At 37.3% G+C, this 19,628-nt stretch overlaps 1 protein-coding gene across 1 annotated transcript in view; it reads left to right on the top strand.

Moving 5' to 3' along the window:
* LOC107098895 (ankyrin repeat and sterile alpha motif domain-containing protein 1B-like) overlaps nucleotides 1-18,088 on the top strand; it is a gene marked incomplete at its 3' end in the record, with an annotated part of 257,959 nt that extends 239,871 nt beyond the window's left edge. The window contains exons 20-26 of the mRNA XM_015396776.1: nucleotides 2,827-2,934; nucleotides 4,374-4,577; nucleotides 7,680-7,805; nucleotides 13,963-14,034; nucleotides 15,460-15,546; nucleotides 17,539-17,676; nucleotides 17,903-18,088. Of these exons, the coding sequence (XP_015252262.1) occupies nucleotides 2,827-2,934; nucleotides 4,374-4,577; nucleotides 7,680-7,805; nucleotides 13,963-14,034; nucleotides 15,460-15,546; nucleotides 17,539-17,676; nucleotides 17,903-18,088 (921 nt within the window). The remainder of the gene's footprint in view (nucleotides 1-2,826; nucleotides 2,935-4,373; nucleotides 4,578-7,679; nucleotides 7,806-13,962; nucleotides 14,035-15,459; nucleotides 15,547-17,538; nucleotides 17,677-17,902) is intronic.
* Between the last annotated feature and the right edge of the window lie 1,540 nt (nucleotides 18,089-19,628).

Genomic DNA, 19,628 nt, shown 5'->3' with positions numbered 1-19,628 from the left:
TGGTCCATTCTATCGGGTTTGTGAAAAACTTTAAGCATTATGATAACCTCACGCAGCCACAATACTTCTCTGCTTTATTTTATTCCCCAGTCATGCAGGAACAAAAGTGTTGCCTCATCAAGGTTATATCTCTCCAATTGATTTGAATCGAGTTTAGCTTTAATGAAGAGCTGTTGTGTTAGAAGTATGCGGTGACAGAAGTGCAACACTTGCGTATGCATAGATAATTATTTAAATGTGAAACAGGCTGATGTTGCGGTGTGCCATCACAGAGGCTTAAGTGTGTGTTTTTAATAATGGTTAATTCTCATCCATTGTAGAGCAACGATATAATCTTCTCCCCCACACTTTTAACAGCTGTTTAGGCTGCTGGCATTAGAGTGAGAGCTCACTGATTTTTTAGTTTTTTGTTGTTGATTTTTTTAGATTTTTTTTTTAAGAGGGATGAGAGTGTGTGTGGGTGATCGCTGCAGCAACCATTGTTGCTATGGTGAGAATTGAACTCCAGGCTGAGGTTGAGGCTTCTAGTGTATCTGAAGTAGAGGCTGTTGCATAAGGCAACAAGTAGCACACCAGTTCACACCATGTGGGGCAATTATTGTGCTTTTTTTTCCCCTGGAGGGGTTAATATGCGTTTGTGTGTGCTTATTCGTCTCTAATAACACAGGATTGTGAGAACTGAGTCATGATTCAACCCCACAGGAGGCACAGGATTTTATAACCTTTTTATATTGGCGGTGCATACACATCATCCCGGACATTTTCTACTTTTGCTGCAAATATTCTCAGAAATGACTTTTCAACTGGTTCGGTAGCTATTATGATAAGCTGTAATTTGCGTGAGTGACAAAATGCCAAGAAGAGAAAAAAAGGATTGATAAAAGGGAGAAAGGTCAAACTGAAGTGTAATCTGTAGATGACATTTTCAAATGCAGGGGTCTGGTGCCTCAACATCCAACGAGACAAAAACACAGAATTAAAAAGTAATGTTGCGTTTTTCTCTTAATGTACCATTTTTTCTTTAGCTGGAATCAAACATAAATATCTGAGTAAAGAAAAAGATTCAATACCTATTCAAAATGGTGTCCACGTTCTGCACAGTGAAGTTTCCAGCTAGTTTGTCATGATTGGTTATTTACAGACTTTACGTTGTTTAACAGATTTACAATAATTCACCAGAGATTTATTCTACTATGCCTTCCCCTAGAGACAACCACACAGGCTTTCTTTTTTATACCTATTGGAAGCAAGCAGCAGCCACATAAAACTCTGCAGAAATTTATTGTGTGGCTGTGTGATGCCAGAAGGTGCAGATGGCGCCAACAACATCCTTGCAGACGGCTGCCGAGTCTCTGCTTGTCTCTTCAGAAAATTCAGTACCTGGCACAAGCAGCTCGGCTGTAACCGAGGGCAGAATGGATGATTTACTTGGAGTCTGTGTTTTTTGTCTCTTTTGTGCTTGGTTAATGAGGGCCTCTAGTCAGCCTATAGACAATTACCAACTTGTCACAGTTTCATGTAGGTTTTTTGCGTCTCTTATGGGTTACAGATAGAATCTCTTCAGGGGGACTCAGTCCTATGAAAGAACCTTAGGCAGAAACTAGAATCAAATATTAGATGAAAGTTAACTTATCAAGTCTCAGGTTGAGTTCAGATTTAGTAGCTTGTCTCGATTAGTGACTTATAGGTTAGGCTTCAAAGTCTAAGGTGAGGGAAACTCAAACTTGGTCTAAAGTCATCAAATTTGACATTTATAGCCTCAAATCTAACAAATTACTGCTTCCAGTTTGTTCTCACATATTGATATATCATCAACATGTTTACTAGATTTGACTTCAGCCATTGCATAATGAAATGATGCTACATGAGATAAGAAAATACATAAATATATCCCTATGCTACTCATGCACACATAAACCTACACATATAAATCAATTGTAGATCTATATAAACTACAAAAAATATACAGTAACTTGCAATAAATATGGTAATAGGAAAAAATTTACTTTCTAAGGGTACAGTGGATGATCATTCCTCAGCTACTGGTTTTTCCACATACCACACTGTGGTACAGTATGTGCTCACCTAACGCCATTGTGCTTCATAAATCCAGTGAGCTTTGATTTCAGTGGTGAATCTCGCAGTAAAATGTAAATATCTTGAGTTATTGTCTTGAAGGCATGCAGACAGACTAAATATAGCTGTGCATATGGTTGACAAGGCTTGTGAATGCATATTTGATAGGCGTTCCCTCTGAGAAGCAGGTGAACTAGTAGGATGGTGAGACGGATGTACAGTTATTGTTAATATGATTGGGCATTTCTTACCTTCATTTCTGTCCACTATACTGTTAAATTCAACTCCAAATAATGACTGTTTTCTATCCATAAATAGTTGGAATCAAAATCAAAATAGTTCCAGACTACAGGAATTGAAGAGGCGTCTTTAGTCTTCTTCTACTAAGGATTTATTTATTTATTTTATTGATAAAAAGTATAGTAAATGACTTAAGTTCTATTCCAAATAGATACCTTCCAATTTGTGGTTTAGTCGATCAAGCTTTGGTTTTTTATTTTATCACTCCTTAAATGGATGATTAGCACCTTTACTGCTGTGTTTGAAGCTCTACTTTCTCTTTCTAAGAATGAGACTCTGCAGATATGAACCACTTGATTTATGCCAAAGCAGCTTAATTATTTCCATCTTAAACACATTGTACCTGCATACCTTGTATATTTGCAGCATCAACTTTCCAGGTGTTGAAATTATATATTTTTTTTAAATCACTGAAACAATATTTAATACTCTATCTCTGTGTTCGTTAAGGTGTTGAAGATCAATCTCATTGGACACAGAAAGCGGATATTGGCATCACTGGGGGATCGGCTACACGACGACACGCCACAAAAACCTCCTCGGGCCATCTCCTTACGGGTAAGTAAAGTAAGCAGATGGTATATCAGATTCAGAATCAGAAATACTTTAATAATCCCAGAGGTAAATTACTTTTGTTACACGCTCCAGATACAGCGTGTAACAAAAGTAATTTCTCTGTATACTGTTGGAAAAACAGTGAACAGTACCTTTAAGGCTTGCTTTAGCAAGATTTTAAAGTTCATAAATACAAAACTTCTGATGCGCTATTTGTTTTTTTTGTATCTCTATGCATTATAAACTATATAAGTACACAAAATGGAAATTAACAGAGTAAACATGGGGGAGTGGGGAGTGATGGCCTAGTGGGTTAGAGCAGTGCGCTTGTGCTCTGAGAAGGGTGCAAATACCCGATTCGATCCCCACAGCCTGCACTCTGGGTTCCTGAGCAAAGACTCTTATCCCCAAACTGCTCCCCAAACACTGCAAAATGGCAGCCCACTGCTCCCCAAGGGGATGGGTCAAATACAGAGAGTGAATTGCCCCATTGTGGGACAATAAAATGATTTAAAAATAGGAATTTAATGCTGTATATAAAAGTAGTCCTTTCCTCTTTTTTTTAACCAAGTAAAGCCTCCCTGCTGTCAAAGTTACCAAATTTTCAAGTGTTGCATAAAAAGTCAACCCTTTCCTTAGTTTTCCTCTCCACTATTTAAACCAGCTACTAGAAGGAAAACTAAACTACTTTGGGAAAGCTGTAAATATGATATTGTTTAACATAAAATTAATAGTTCTATTTTTTTTATTTATTTTTTTGCTGTTTAATGTTTCTAGTTTGTAATATATGACTTTTCCACAGAGAATTACATGCTGCTGTCTGGTTGCAAAAGTAAAGCCATCATTCCTTTAAAATGTTAGACTCGATTAAGTCCTGTAGGGTAACGGATCTATTATATGACCTGGTTTTTCAGCCCTATGGTAATTACAAATCTGTGTTTACAGTTTATGATTGAAGCCAAGTCAGATTATTTTTGATGTCTTAGATTATAATTTATGACTCTGTTAAGATGATTAGTGTAAGCCTCACCATCTTCCAGTGTGTAAGCAGACTGCTGATAAAAAAAAAAAACATAAACCAGCTTAGTAGAAAAAAAATATTATATGGAGGTCGCCAGAAAGGCTCCTATTCCCGTGTTACTATTCTATATTACAAGGTTGATATTCTCTGTTGTATTACTGGATCCATTACAGACTGCAAAACAATAAAAACTGTCTATAGATTATTTCAGATATGATATTATGCAGGACAAAAGCTTTTGAATTTGAACCATGTTTCCTTACGTTCTAGTAGTTAATGATGTTGCTGTAAACACAGTAGAAAAATTATGAAAAATAAATGCGACATTATTGTGTTTTTATTTTCTGCTCTTGCAGTAGAAGAAGTGGCTAAACACATTATAAAATAATGAATGAAACCTCTCATCTTTGCTCTGTTCCAGGAACCTGGAGGAAACCACACTCCTCCTCAGCTCAGTCCTTCGGTAGGCCAGGCAGCGTATACGGCGGGGGTCCCCGGTGGATCTCTGGACGTGCAGCACCTCATTATGCAGGCGGACGCACGGCGCAGGCAGCGCAGCACCGAGAACTACTTTGACGACGTGCCGCGATCCAAGCTGGAGCGACAGATGGCTCAAGTCAGCATGGTAAGGATGGGAGGAATAGGATGCATCAGCACGGAAATCTGATCAGTAATGGTCCATACTCTCACAGGAAAAAAATAATCCTCCCATAGTTTAGGAAGATTAGTCTGATAATAATTAAAACGAAAACATTTTTTCCTCTGCATAAAAATACTAAATTATTCTGCTATTTACAAAATGTTCTCCTTTATCCTTTGTGTTTGAGTGTTTCTGATCAATTCTCAGATTAAATAAAACAAAAGTTTAAGAAAGTATCACAAAAAGGTTAGAACATAGCAGCCTGTCTCTATAATAACTTCTGAGACGCTTCTTTCAGCCGCCTGTGAGTCTCTGACGTCTATCTCAGGAATTTTTGTCCCTCCTCTCTTTTAGTTTGTTTGTTTTGCAATTATAGCCTATTTCAGGTACTTGCACGACAGAAGAACTGCTAATATGTAAAAGTGCCAGAACGTTTGCAGCCGCTCTTCCTTGTCCAGACATGCTCTTTGGATCTGACTGAGATGTAAATGCTGAGTAATGGTATGTTTATCAATTATTGCTGATCAGTCAGCCTCAAAGCCATCTGGCAAACTGTCCTGCGCCTCCAGAGGGGAAAGCAGTCCTTCGCTAACACCGTTTACAGTGCGAGTGCAGAGCTGCTAACCGTGACTGAGGACATTGTCAGAAGGTGGGAGGAACACTTTCGAGGATTTCCTCTGACATTTCCTGGTGGCAGCAGATACTGGATGATCAGGGTCAGATTTGTTTATCATCCAGGCTAGAGTCCCCATGGTGATCAAAATACGCCACTGTTGCAAGGCACTGAGGATGGATGAGAGCTGCTGAGAATACCTCTGGTCTCTGGATGCGTTTGACACGTACAGTAGTAGCCATTCAACATTTCCCCACTTTACTTGATGGGCCCTTGGCTGGTCCTTGGGTAGTCCCCTACAATTCCCTTTTAAACATCTAAATATTCTTTCTGTCCTGATTTGTGGACATTAAGGTCTAAAGAGAAGCATTATCTTCCGGTCAGACCCTGTAATTCAGTGAAAGGGTGGAGTCAGATAAAAAAAAAAAAAAAAGCATTTTGACTGGCTGATACTGAAGTCAGGGACAGGGTCATCAGACTGTAGGACTAGGTTGGTTTCCTCCATAAGAGGGTGGACGGGGGTATGTTCCATCTAGAAGAGGGGTCAAACCTCTCAGCCTCCCCAGGAAGATGTATGCCAGAGTGCTAGAAAGGGGAGTCCGGCTGGATGTCAAACCTCAACTTCAGGAGGAGCAGTGTGGTTTTGGTCCTGGCTCAATAATCTCTGCCGAGTGCTCCAGGGTGCGTGGCAGTTTGCCCAAATGATCCATATGTGTTTTGTGAGCCTGGAGAAAGCATTGGACCATGTCTCTCATGGTGTCTAATGGGGGGTGGGGGGTCGGAGCACATCAGGAGTAAGCAGAGCAAGAGTTTGCATTACCAGCATGAAGTCTGACCTATTCCTGGTGCATGTTGGACTCCAACAGGACAGCCCTCTGTCACCAGTCATTCTCATTACCCTTATGGACAGGATTTCTAGGTGCAGCCAAGGACCAGAGTGGAATTTTCTCTGCTTTTTGTGGATGATGTGGTCCTGATTGCTCGCTCCTTTCAAAACCTACAGCATGCACCAGGGCAGAATGCAAAATGCCCAATTTGAGAATGAGCTCCAAAAACATGGTTCTGAGTCAGCAAAAGGTGCCTTGCCCCCTTAACGAAGGAAAGCTCCTGCCTCAAGTAGAAGAGATAAAGTATCTTAGGGTCCTTTTTACAAATAAGAGGAGAATAGAGCAGGAGATCAACAGATGGGTTGGTGTGTCTGCCGCCATTATACAGACGCTGCACTGGTCTTTTGTGATGAGATAAGGTCAAGAAAAGAATCTGGGTAGAGCTGCTTCTCCTCCATATCGAGAGGAATCAGCTTAGGAGGCTCCTAGAGGAGGACCAGGACAGCCTGGAGAGACTGCATCTCCCAGCTGGCAGTGGAACGCCTCTGGCTTACATGAAGGAGCAGGAGAAGGTGTCCATTAAAACTGCTGCCTCCATAACTCTTTTCCAGATTAGCTAAAGACGATGAGTATGAATTAGACCTGATGTAAAAATTACTTTTCTCAGACATCAGGTGGGAGTTAAAGTGGGGGTGTGTTCATTTAGAACCGAATGCAGCGTTTTTGTTTAAGCTCTTTTCAGTATCGATTTGTAATGTTTTTAAACTGGTTTTAAATACATCTGAATATATTAGGAAAAAAACACCAGACTTTTATAGAACAGCCTGTAGTTATACCTGGTTGTATCTAAAGCAATTTCACCAAATTAACATTTTCTGTTTTTTCCAAGAAGTTTTAATTGCATCCAACTCTGAGGCCTTTTGACTTTTAATCAGCACTGTGCTGCAATTCAGACAGCTGTGTTTTGATTTCCTATGATTGGGGTCTTTTTGTGAATCACAGAGCTCATCAGTGCAGACTTAAACATTTACGGATATCCCTCTGAATCCCAAATGTGTGTGTGTCGCAGTGCTTGTCACTTTTCTGTTTGTTTGTTTTTTTATCATGAACCAACACTTTGAGGATGTCAGGTTTGCATGAATAGAGATAACAGTGACAGGAGGAGAGATCTTTCTTCTGTTGCAAGATTAGATGTCTCATAACAGCTGTTCACTCTTCAGGAACATCTTGTTCTTTAAAATATATCTTTATTAGTTTTAATACAAGATAAATATCTAACCAGTTAAATTGTAGATTTGGTCACAGCGGGTTTAGAAACCTCACATCTCACATCTATCTCCCCTCTCCCATATTCTGAACAAACAGTCCCTGGATTTGTGAACACATTCTCAGGCAGCAAAAATCAGTGTTAAATTATAAAGCAATGGGCCAAACGGTAAGCTTGATATGTCCAGATATTTGAGAAGTATGTAGTTTGGATTAAAGAAATCTCCATGTTAGAAAAGCAAAGATTTAGCAGGACATGCATGAGTATAATTTCCTCTCAGATTTCCTCCTAAACTGTCAGAAAAAGCAGAAGACCAGTAAAAAGCTGTGACAGAATAAGCCAACCCACCTACACTAATGTGTGTTTGCTTGTCGTTTCAGGCTGGCGAATGGTGTGAGCCGATTACGTTGCGTCCGCCAAACGAGGCGACATCCTCCACTCCTGTTCAGTACTGGCAGCATCATCCGGAGAAGCTCATCTTTCAGTCCTGTGACTATGAAGCTTACGTGAGTCCAAATCTTTCGCCTGCTGTTAACAGGGTTGACTGAGCATGGATGAAGTGATGCAAAGACGCTGCTGTGCTGATTTATTTATTTATTCATTTATTTGATAGGGACAAGTATGTTTCATGCATCATGATGGGCAGAACAATCGTAGAATGATTCTGTAGAGAGCTAAGACAGTGCTACTTTGCTCCTTTGTGCAACTATTAAAAACAATAAAACATAGGAGTACCAGCTATTACTAAAATCTATAAAATACGAACATTAATACCCCGTTTTAACATACTGTGAATAATCTATGTCTGTGTTTCTTCACAGCTTTGTATTGAACTCTCCTTAATGAACTTCCATCCAAATAAAAACATCTATTTTACCAGAGAAAAAAATAGACCAGTGATTAAAAAATCCAGCTCTCCGTAAGGCAGGGCGAGTTTAGCACATTTTAGAAACAAGACAATTCAAAGTGCTACAAATAAAATCTAAAGATTGGCCGATACATCAGCCAGCTGATATTTTTGGCTGATATTACTGCTCTTCTTATGTATCCTATCGGTCGATACCTACATGCCTTGGCCGATTCATTAGTGCATTCAACAGCCATGTCTTGAGATCACATGCATTGCTGCTCCCACCATTAGCTCACTTTTATTAACATTTTGTTTTATTTGTTTATAGATATTTTCTTTTTGTTAAAACAGAGACAACTTGTAAACAGTAGAAGAAAAAGAAATTTCGTCCAAAAAATATCGGCAGCACATATCGGGGATCGGTTAACTGATAAAATTAATAAATAAAATGTATATATCAGTTTATCTTTACATTGCTGTAACAGGTAAATCTAAGTATTACTTAGCTAATCTGCAGCATTCAGCTTATCTGTAGCATCAGCCATTAGCAAAACCAAGCATTATGGTGGAGGAATCCCTTTCAAATAGATTTTTTTTTTCCGAATGGCACCTTTATGGTGCTTTTTGGAACATTTTTGCAGGATTATCTGTATATTAAATCAACTATTGGCTTATCTTTTGTAAATTGGAGAAAATCAAAGCTTATCTCCAATCAGATTGATACCAAAAAGAGTTTTTTCAACAGTTGAAAAAATAAATCAAACATTTTAACTGATTTTATCAAACCTACTGACTTGTACTTTCCATAAATATGCAATAGTCATCGTGATGATTGTTTTATGTAAACGTTTAACTGAACTAACATTGTGAATTTCCTCATTTTATTCATTAAGACATTTTTAAAAGAGCAAATTATCTAACTTAATTAAATATTCCCAGTAATGTTTTTATTCTCAAAGTTTTACCAAAGAAACTAAACACTGAAGATAAGCTTCTCTGTTTCACCCGCAGTCAGTTTTTTTAAAATTCAGACCTTTAGCCAGTTACATAAAAGATGTTTCATATCTGCATAAGTACAGAAAAAGCTGCACACCTCTCGAGGGTTAGACAGTAATGCAGCGATTACTGAGTTACAGCAGGAAAAACGCTGCAGAGAAAAAATCAAGTACCATTAGAAATACGTGAGTGAGAACTGAAGAGGATGTGTCAAATGAAAATGTTTGGGTTGTTATGACAAAATACGGTAAAACAGTCGGAGCTAAATCGGCGTGTGACGGCAAGCCTGAAATAAATGGAAAGGGAAACAGAAAAATAGTTTGAGCAAATAAGTGTTGTTCTGTTAAGATAAGAGATGAGATAAACTATTTGTGTCACAGTGGAGAAATTCAGTTGTTACATATACATAGATATAAATAAAACAGCTGAAGTTTCTTATTTAAAAGGAAAAGTTTCAGGTTGCAGAGGTTATTTTGCAGAATGAATTAAATAGTGATTGCACAGTAGTTATTGTACAAGTTAGTTAAATATATGAGCAAAGAACTTGGAAATAATAGACTATCATCACATTCAGGGAGAGGAATGAACTAAATAGTTTTTAACTGGTCATTAAATTATCAATTAAAATATCGGTTGATTGAACTTTGTTTAGCTAAAGTCTGAGGATAACAGATGAACAGATTTATGTTGAGCTAATCAAAGAAAAGTTACATTTTAAGGTGAAATGTTCATTTAAGTGTTTATATGTCATAAGAATTTGAATTATGTGAGAAACTGTGATCTGAAGGATAAATCCAGTAGATTTAAGAGGATTCTCAGCAAACAGCTTCTGAGTTGATGAGAAATCAAAATGTTTCTGTTACTGTGAGGTCAGGAGTGAGATGGTGGCAATGATGAGACCCTCTCTGAGCTTTTTTGATCTGACTTGAGCTGCTAATGTTCAGCAGTAACGTTGGAAAGCTGTTCATTTCACAGCTCGATGATACTGGTTGATCTAACAGAGGGGTCACCAACCTTTTAAAGGCTAAGAGCTACTTTATGGGTATTGACATAAAAAGAGCTACCAATACTGACCTTTGAATGGAGGAGTTAGGGTTCACCTAAACTTCAAGCATAATAAATATTTTTTTTATTTTAATTTCTAATTTTACTTTAGATATTGATATTAGGAAATATCTATGAATGCAAACGTTATTAAAATAAAAAAGGCATAAGAGAAAAAAAAAAATAGCATCTCAAACCCACTGCTGAATTGTGTTGCTTTAGGAAGATGCTGAGGGCACACAGTGTGGTCCTAGTGGGCCCCTTGGTGCCTGCAGACACCACGCTGGTGACCCCTGATTTGAGATGTAGGGTTATTGCAGATCAGGAAAATATACTGGCCCTTGTAGAAAATATTGTTTTTTTATTATTTTTATCAGTGCATATTTTGGGACAGTCCACTCTTAAATCTAAAACTCCAGTAGTAAAATTATCAGTGTCTCATCTGGCAAAGTTTGGTCATTAGGACAGTATTATAAGTCTAAACTCTCTTATTTAACAGGACAATTAAACAGGGTATTGCACAATTGCAATGTTCAGTTCACCTGATCTCGAATAAAAAAAAAAATAGTGCCATGCACTCCAAAAAGGAAAATAAACTTACTTTGCTTAACATTTGGCATTAGGTGCTTTTTTTACATATTCATCCAATTTTAAGCAACACGTATATAAATATTTTCATCTAAACACACTGTGCAATAACCCTGTATAATGATCCTACTATTAAAAAAAAAAAGCTGTCATATGTGGACTGTATATACAGTACTGTATATATTCCATGCACCTTTCTTCCTTTGACACATTAGCACATTTCTCCACTGAAAGATCAATAAAATCAATTAATCACTTGAAGTGTTTAATTCCATCAGTGTAAGCTTAGTCCAATTAAACCAAAATTAAAATGAAAGATTAGTTTAGTAAATACCTCATTTTAACGTTTGTGATGTGAGTGAAAATTATTTTTTCTTCTACTCTACCAAGCAACCTGTTTGTAGCGTTTTTGGTTATGTAGACAGAGTAATACCATTATTTCACTGCTTTTTATAGTTGCATACGGTTAGCTTTATTGACTTTTTTTTTTATCCCTCGCCATCATGTGAAGAAATACGGTTTCTCATTCAGTTACATTCATCATAACTTTCTAAGTTTGATCTCTGTTTGAGGACTGAACACAAAGAATAAGCCAAGTCTTAACCATTATACTAATCTGTTCTTTCTATAGAGACAGAGATGCTATTTTATTTAAACAGGCAAACATGGTGGCCTGTAGAGAAACACTCTCTTCTCTATTTCCAACAGAATGAAATTTAAAAAGTGAGATAAATGAGCAAGAGGCACGGTGGAGTGAATGCCAACAAAGTGGCAGGAGCTAAAAATTGGATGGAATTGACACTGATAAGGCAGTGCTGTGCTTGTTTTAATGAAAGGATGGTGAAAAGCCAGCATGGGACTGAATGACGAATCAACTCTAAATAAACAAAAAAACTCTGCTACTTTCAGCACCGACTCTGGTAGCATCTTTATGTCAGCTTCCAGCCACAGCATGGAAAACTTTGGTTTAACTAAGCCCTTCAGCCAACCCTGCAGATATCAGCACAACCACCCGACTCCCATCATGATCTAAGCTACAAAAATAGAGGGAAACCTGTAGGGAGATTAATCTAAAGTAAAACAAGATTTTTAATTGGCTTCACAAGAAATGAGAGGCAGTGTGGACTGCCTCTCAACAAAGATTGAATAAAAAGTGAGTTATCTTTAAATAACTCTGCCCAACCCTGATTGTCTCGATGGTCTAATTTTGTTCTTAATCAACCAAACTGATTTATCAACACAAAAAACACAACTTTGAAAAAATAAATATTGTTTAGATTGTCTGGATGTTTATTGAACCAAATAAAATCTGTTTGCAGACTTTCACATGTTTTCTTCTCTGCATGATTGAGAAGAAAGAATAAAGCTTTTATTCTTAATTAAACCTGCTGATGTCTTAAATCAGCTCCCTAATAAAAAACACCTTCCACATTTATCCAAAGCCTACTACAGATGCATAAAAAATCTTAGAAAATATTTATTACAGATCATAGATATTGATGATGTTTTAATTAATTATTGTTGTTGTTCATTTGTAACGTAACCTTTAGTGTTTTGAAAGGTGCTTCTAAATTAAATGTATTATTAATATTATACTGAATCTTATAATAAAATTGAAAACATGAAGTCATATATATGTTAATTAAAGCTATATCAACTTAATTAGAAATTTGCTCATCTGGAAGAAACTGTCAATAAAAATGTTTTGCATTTATATTGAGCAAGGGTTCACTATAAAATTTCTACTGTAATCGCAATAAGTCACATAAGGGAAAGCTAATATTTGCTGCACCCCATGTTCTCTATCTTGACCTCAAATCTGGTATTTAATTTTTGTAAGAAAAAAAATGCTTTCTGTAGATTAAAGTCAGCATATGGACAGAAGCTTTCCTTTACCTGACTGTCCTACATATTAACCTTCCAGGACAGCAGAACCCAATTTTCTGCACATTGACTGGAACAGAGACATGGTGTAATGCAATTTCCAGGACAGCTTCCAGCAGCACCAACGCATCAATGATTTAAATGTTATTCTCTGCACTTGGGGCAAAGCATCAATATTTTGAAGCAACCTTCAGATACTCTAAGAAGCAGACTTCACCGCGGAAAAAAATTGTTTAAATGCCAGAAAAATGATAAGGGATCAATATAAAGAACTTTATGTGAGACATTTGATGTCAAGTTAAACAGATGAGAAGGAAAATCTTCTAGCGCTTCCCGTCTAATTCACTAAAAGCCTTGTTATGATCCCACTTTAGAGAATAAGGTCTCTTCCATAAGCTAGATGGGCACTACGAGGTGTTGAGTGTCGTTCCCATTAAGAGCACAGATGTCGTTATAAAAACTGACCTGTAAAAAAAAACTGCCATCTTTAACAGCTGGTTTTAAATGAAATTCTACTTGTTCAAAATGACCGACTATGAATCCCATCCAGACTGAAGGATCTGGAAGGCAGCATCCCTTATGAAAGCTGTAAAGCTTCATGCAACCACTGCTGCTGGCATTTCTCTGCATCAAATAAATTGCCTAAAATTTAAATCAAAATAAAAAAAAAAGAAGAACACAGAGTTATTGTTAAGCTAGACTCTCCCACATACCTATTGCGAGTGTCAAACCTGCTGGTGCCATTAATGTCAGCAGGATGGTCAGTTCATCATTTGAGCTCCTCTCTGACCGTTTTATCAGCCATCATCATCAAAACTGCACAGAAAGGAGAGAGGGGGACTCTAACTGCAGAATCAATCATTTCTGTTAGGTTCCATCTGCAGATTAAATGTAGGTTGAGGTCCACATTTTGGCCTGAGAATAAAACATGAGTCCAGCTTTAACATTTTCTGTAAAAAAAAAAAGGAATTAAATAAAACTAAAAATCAAGTTTTCATAACAACCATTTCTTCCTAGACTCAAAAATGCATCTATAGTTTTTAAAGATGAATAGGGATTTTTTTTTTCCAAGATTCTTTCAATGTTTAAATAAGCAGGTTCCTCCATTAATTTATAGAATTCCTACATCTATGATGCAGTTGCTGCCCATAACCACTGAAATTTGCTGTTATTCTTAAAAAATAAATAAATATATTTGTTGATCTGAAAGCATCAAGCAGAATTTAAAGGAGTTTTATAAGGCAGCAATAATCTGGTGTTGACAAACATGCTAACAGGATCTTTCTGGATCTTTTTAACAGTATCTGGGCTCCATGTTGGTGAAGGAGCTGAGAGGGACGGAGTCGACGCAAGATGCCTGCGCTAAAATGAGGGTAAAGCTCCGTCTGATGTACTTCACTTCTACATTTTATGAAAAAATGCTGTCAATAATCAGACGCACATGCATTGGCAGAGAGGAAACAACACGTTTTGTTTTTTTTATTATGGAAACATTTCCATAATAAAAGGGTCCACTCTTACAAGTAGCTACCAAATCTCATAAGGGGCAAAACTGAATTAGTATTTGTAAAATAAATAAAAGCAATGAGGCTGTATGTAGTGAAGGAAGCCCACATATGCAGCATGCATCCTTGTGATTTACACTATATTTTCCCCCACCACCTCCGCTCTCTGCCATTTTCTGTCTGATTAATGCTAAAAAAGATCAGTAACGCCTTAAAAAAAGAGGAAGAGTTAAAGAAATCTATATATTCAGCATGATTCATAATTCCCAACCAGAGATTTAACCATTTGAAGCGTGACATTAACAGTGACGTTTACACAGAGCTGTAACAGAAGGAAACAAAAGGTCCGAAAACATTTTTCCATCCTTCCTGTCATAATCAGAGGTGATGAAATGACAGAAAGCAAAAACATTTTAGCTTAATTGCATCGTAATTAATGTCTCTCCACGGTTTATATTTATTTTAACCCCCCCTCAAAAAATGGTCACTCTTTTACACTTTTAAGTTTTCTTTGAAAATTGGTTTTAATACACCAAACGTTCAAAAACAGTTAAAGGGTCCAATTGGATTCTTTTTATTCATTTTACTGCTTTCAAACAAAACTTTCCTGGTTTTTCAGCTGTTCAGACACTCCTTTCTTTCTTGTTGGTATCAATGGTTCCTTTTTTGACTCTTTTGCCCTTCTATTCTGGTCCACTGCAGTACAGAGATTGATTTTAGTATTCCTGATCGGATCATCATGTTCTTTTACCGTAGAAGCTTACCTAGCCTTACTTTCCTCAGCTTTTGCAACACTTAAACGTTGCAAATAATGGCAACGCAATGTATATTGTGAGTGTACCTTTATCCATCCCTTAACAAAAACAGAGGTTGATGTTTAAATCCAGATTTATAGACAAGTGAGCAAAGCCAAGTAGAGCTGCTGTTGGCAGATTTTGGAGAAAAAAGAAACAAGATTCTCAGGAGGGACGATGGAAAGTTAAAGTTACTCCAGTCTTTGAATAAGTAAAAGCTTTTTGCATATATGTTTTATTCTCTGCATGTCATCAAAAAGCACTGAGATTTACTGTATGAGTCAAATGAAATGCCAAGATTTAATTAATCTAATATTAATTTGGTTTAAAATGTATTTTCAGCTCATTGTAATGGGTGTGACATATAGAGATGATTTAATGAACCAATCAAAGGGGTTAGATTATAGGCTGAGACAAGGTGAAATAAAAAAGGATAAGTTTAAAGGTAACCACCCCCTCTCCTCTTTGTTTCCATGTTTTATTTCCTCTGCTCTCCAAGAAGTCTACGGAACAGATGAAGAAAGTACCGACCATCGTCCTCTCTGTGTCCTACAAAGGAGTGAAGTTCATCGATGCCACCAATAAGGTAACAACACAATAGCAGCAACGCCTACGGTAAATAACACATGAAAGGTCAGCGGACATGATGGAAAGATCGACCTTCAGAGGTGTCATGTCTGACTCTAAACAGGCCAGAAGTGTGGTTGGTTTAAAACTGGCCGAAGCACAAACAGGCTACAGTCTTTATGGGATAGAGGAGAGAACAGAGAATGAAACAGAGATGGGTGTTTATAAAGCAGAAGTGGTGTAACTCTTTCATCTCCCTTCTCCAATTGGACTGATTAATTTGTTGTTTATTTTTTAGATTAATTGATTAATAATGGGATAGCCAAAGGTTACTTAAAGAAGATTTTTAATGAAATTAAACTAAAACGTTTCTACTTGTGGATTTCTAGATAGAGCATATTGACAGAATGCAAAACTTAAATGCAAAATGTTTATATATTTTTTTTTTTTTACAATTTTGATATAATTACTGCTCTAAGTGGGTCACTCTGTCAGCTAAAAGCACGTTTTACTGTCTCTACACTCCATTTAACGATTAATCCTTTACTAAATTAGTTAACGATTATTTCAATAATTGATTAATCCAACTTTTTTCATTCCTTCTCTGGACATAGAGTAAAATATTGACTTGTGGTGATAAGTCATATGGTGATAAGAAGATAAAATTACCAAAACCAAGTGGAAAGAAAAAGTTAACAATCACCAAGCTTTTAGAATAAGATCTGAAATTTGATTAAGCAGATTGATAGAGATGTGGAAGGAAAAAAATAACTCTGTATTTCTTCCATTATGGGGACAAAATCCATCTTTGTTTCCAAATTATGAACGTGAAGAAAAAAATATGGAAAAGCATAATAGATTATAATGTTCTTTGCAAGGCATTAAAATGTGCCTAATTTTCAGTTTTATGACTGCAATGTTTCCTTTTTTAAGAGCGTTTATGGTCTATGTTGCTCTAGTGGTAAAGAGTAAAAATGTGATTAAACAATCAATGATATGCCCACCACTTAAATAAAGCTATTTAATTCATTTAAATTTTACTGCATACTATACCATATGAGGGAGGATTTGAACAAATTAGATAAATAAATTTTTATAATTATAAACATGAACAATGCTTCATGGTTTTAAGTACTGAACTGGAAATATAACAAGAACAAGTGAGCTACTCCAATGAGAAATTATCTTTTCCTTTAAAAGTAATAATAAAGACTAACTTTCCTTTATTATGCCATATATTTTATGCCTCTAAAGTTTCCAGACACTGTTATTCAGGAAAATGCACAGGATGACTGAAATCAACAGAATATTTGCTGCAAAACAGTTAAAAACACCCAGAAATCCAAGATATTAACAAGAACAACAAATTGCAGAGTATTTAATGTTGCTTCTGACTTATTTGAAACATGTTTCTGATCGCCTCACTTTTAGTTTTTTATTGAAAACTTTAATCACCCTTCTAATAATGACTAATTATAGATATTGATAATCATTCCACATAACACCAGCCTCGTCTATATGTAGAATTTCATCACTTTGCTTGCAGAAGTATTAAAATACTTCAAAGAAAAGCTAGAATAATGGATAAAAGAAATGATGGACAGATAAATGCTATAGGAAGGAAAAGAAGCAGCATTTTGTTTCATCTACTCCAAAGTACAGCTGATTTTAGTCACTGTCCCAGCAATGGTTAGAATAAACTATCCAGTTGAACCGAAGATGCAGCTTTTGTTCAGTGACATGTTCTCCATGCATATAAACTTTTAAGTATTCACGACTGCTTTGAAGTTTCCCTCACTTTGAACTACTTAACTTATACATTAAAGAAATCCATTCCTTTAAGGTTTGGATTATGTATAATTTATTGCCTTAAGTAACGTAGCATGTCCTGAATGTTCTCTGCTTATTTACCAGTGAATAAATTCCAACAACACCTTCTAAAACCTTTTAAACCAATGCCGATTATAAATATAAATTTTCCCCCCCTAATTATCTTCCTCTCTCTCCTCAGAACATCATAGCAGAGCATGAGATTCGTAACATCTCATGTGCAGCTCAGGATCCAGAGGATCTGTCTACGTTTGCCTACATCACCAAAGACCTCAAATCCAGTCACCACTACTGCCATGTCTTTACTGCTTTTGATGTGGTGAGTCCTGACACCCCGTCTTTCATCAGATTCATCTGGATCATTGCACACGCCACACCTTGAGGCAGCGACATCCAGAATGCATCTAAAGTTCTTAGCAGTGATGATGTATTCAGATATTTCAGTGCATGTATTTATTTCCAACTACTATACTGCGTTCCAAAATGAAAATATGCAGTCTGTTAGAAAATGCAATATGAATAATAAATGTTTCCCATCTTCTCAGAATCTGGCCTATGAGATCATCTTGACGCTTGGCCAGGCCTTTGAGGTGGCCTATCAGTTAGCGCTGCAAGCCAGGAAGAGTGGCCATGGATCGGCGACGCTGCCGGAAAGCTTTGACAGCAAGCCGGGCAAGCCTGTGCCCAAACCCCGAGTCAACATCCGCAAATCAGTAAGCATCCATACGGCGGCAAGGGAAAATCCATCCAATAAAGATGTTCATTTAAACTTGGGGGTGGGGAGGGGGGAGACAAGTAAAAGTAAAAATAGCCTAAATCTTTATTCCCTGGTTCAGGTATGGATGGATTTTCACTTCTTATCATCTTTTAACCCCTAAACTCAATCCAGCATCTTTATATTAGCTTTTAATGCCACACTAACACCATTTTATTAACCTCCATTTTTACTCTCCTCTCCATGCATACCATCCATCCCAGCATCTTCTTCCCGCTCATTTCCGACTTCTTCATCTCTCAGTCCTGATCTTGTGTTGCTTGTGTCTTCTGTGTGTGTTCTGGCCCAGTGGACAACGTGGCAAAGGTTTATGTGGATATTTAATCTGTTAAGCTTCTACTCGGTCTTGCTGTCCCTGCAGTCTCTAACACACTCGGCTGATTGATGAGGCCTGTTTGCATTGTGCTCCTTGGAGGCTCGCTTGCTCATCTTTCAGTTTGTGAGAATTGTGTGCTAGAAAAACATAAAACAGCCTGGTGATAAGTTGGTAAAAACAAGAAAAATGACATGTCAGTCTTTTAGATACTCAGTGAGAATATGATATTTTGCACAGCTCTGAAAGACAACATAGCATATGCAGTTCCATGATGATTAGTTGTCAAGCATTTAATCATTGAATATATGCATTCCATGAGTATCTAATTAGATACGTTGCGCTTCCACTGGACTTTTGCTTCCCATCCAGGAAGCCTTTTCAATTTAAAATGTCAGAAATAGCGATAAGTTGGAGGCTTTATAGAGAGGACCAAAAACAAAGCCTTGTTTTGGCTTAGAAAACATGCATTTTGAACCGGAAGAACGGCTCCATCCCTAAGGAATGGGCAGTCATTTGGGTTCTTAGTTGGCCTGCAAAACCCGATACTGGTCTATGTCTCTGAAAGGGGGCATTAGAGGGGATTGTTGGCCTGGCTGAACAGGCGAGATCTTTGGTCCCAGGTAAAGGGTATGTGGGTGTTGCAATGATAGTGGGAAGGAATCAACTCTATCGCTGCGTTGTAGGCTTTTAAAAGCTGAAACCTGAGTTGTTTTTTCTTTTTTAGCATAAATGGCTTCCTTCACACCCCTTTTTTAACCACCGGCCTTCTTTGACCAAAATGTGAACATTCTGGTCCTCAAAAGAATGTTCTTTGTCCATAAGGTGTTGATGGACAGCCGAGTCTTATTCGGAGGAGGTTGCTCTTCTGTGTTGAGCGATGCGTCTGTGGAGAGGTTTGGTTTCTCCAATATAAAGATCAGAGCGTTCCTAACTGCATTGAACTACATATACCACCCAGCTCATATTTGGTCTGGGGGTTTTGTCTTTAGGCTGCACTAGTCTCTGTTTAAGGATCTTGTAACGAGAAAATCCTATTGAGTTTCTTAGAGACTCCAGCAACATATGGAATGGGGATGTTTTTGTCTTTAATCTTCACAGCATTATGTTCTGCTGCTTGTCTTTTAAATTTCCTCGCCGATTTGACAAACGCCCAGTTTGGGTATCCGCAGGTTTGAAGAGC

The sequence above is a fragment of the Cyprinodon variegatus genome, unplaced genomic scaffold, assembly GCF_000732505.1.
Source record: "Cyprinodon variegatus isolate N-32 unplaced genomic scaffold, C_variegatus-1.0 Scaffold820, whole genome shotgun sequence".
NCBI classification, from domain to species: Eukaryota; Metazoa; Chordata; class Actinopteri; order Cyprinodontiformes; family Cyprinodontidae; genus Cyprinodon; species Cyprinodon variegatus.
Note: the sequence above shows the minus strand (reverse complement) of the source record. Positions and strands in the feature narration are given on the sequence as shown.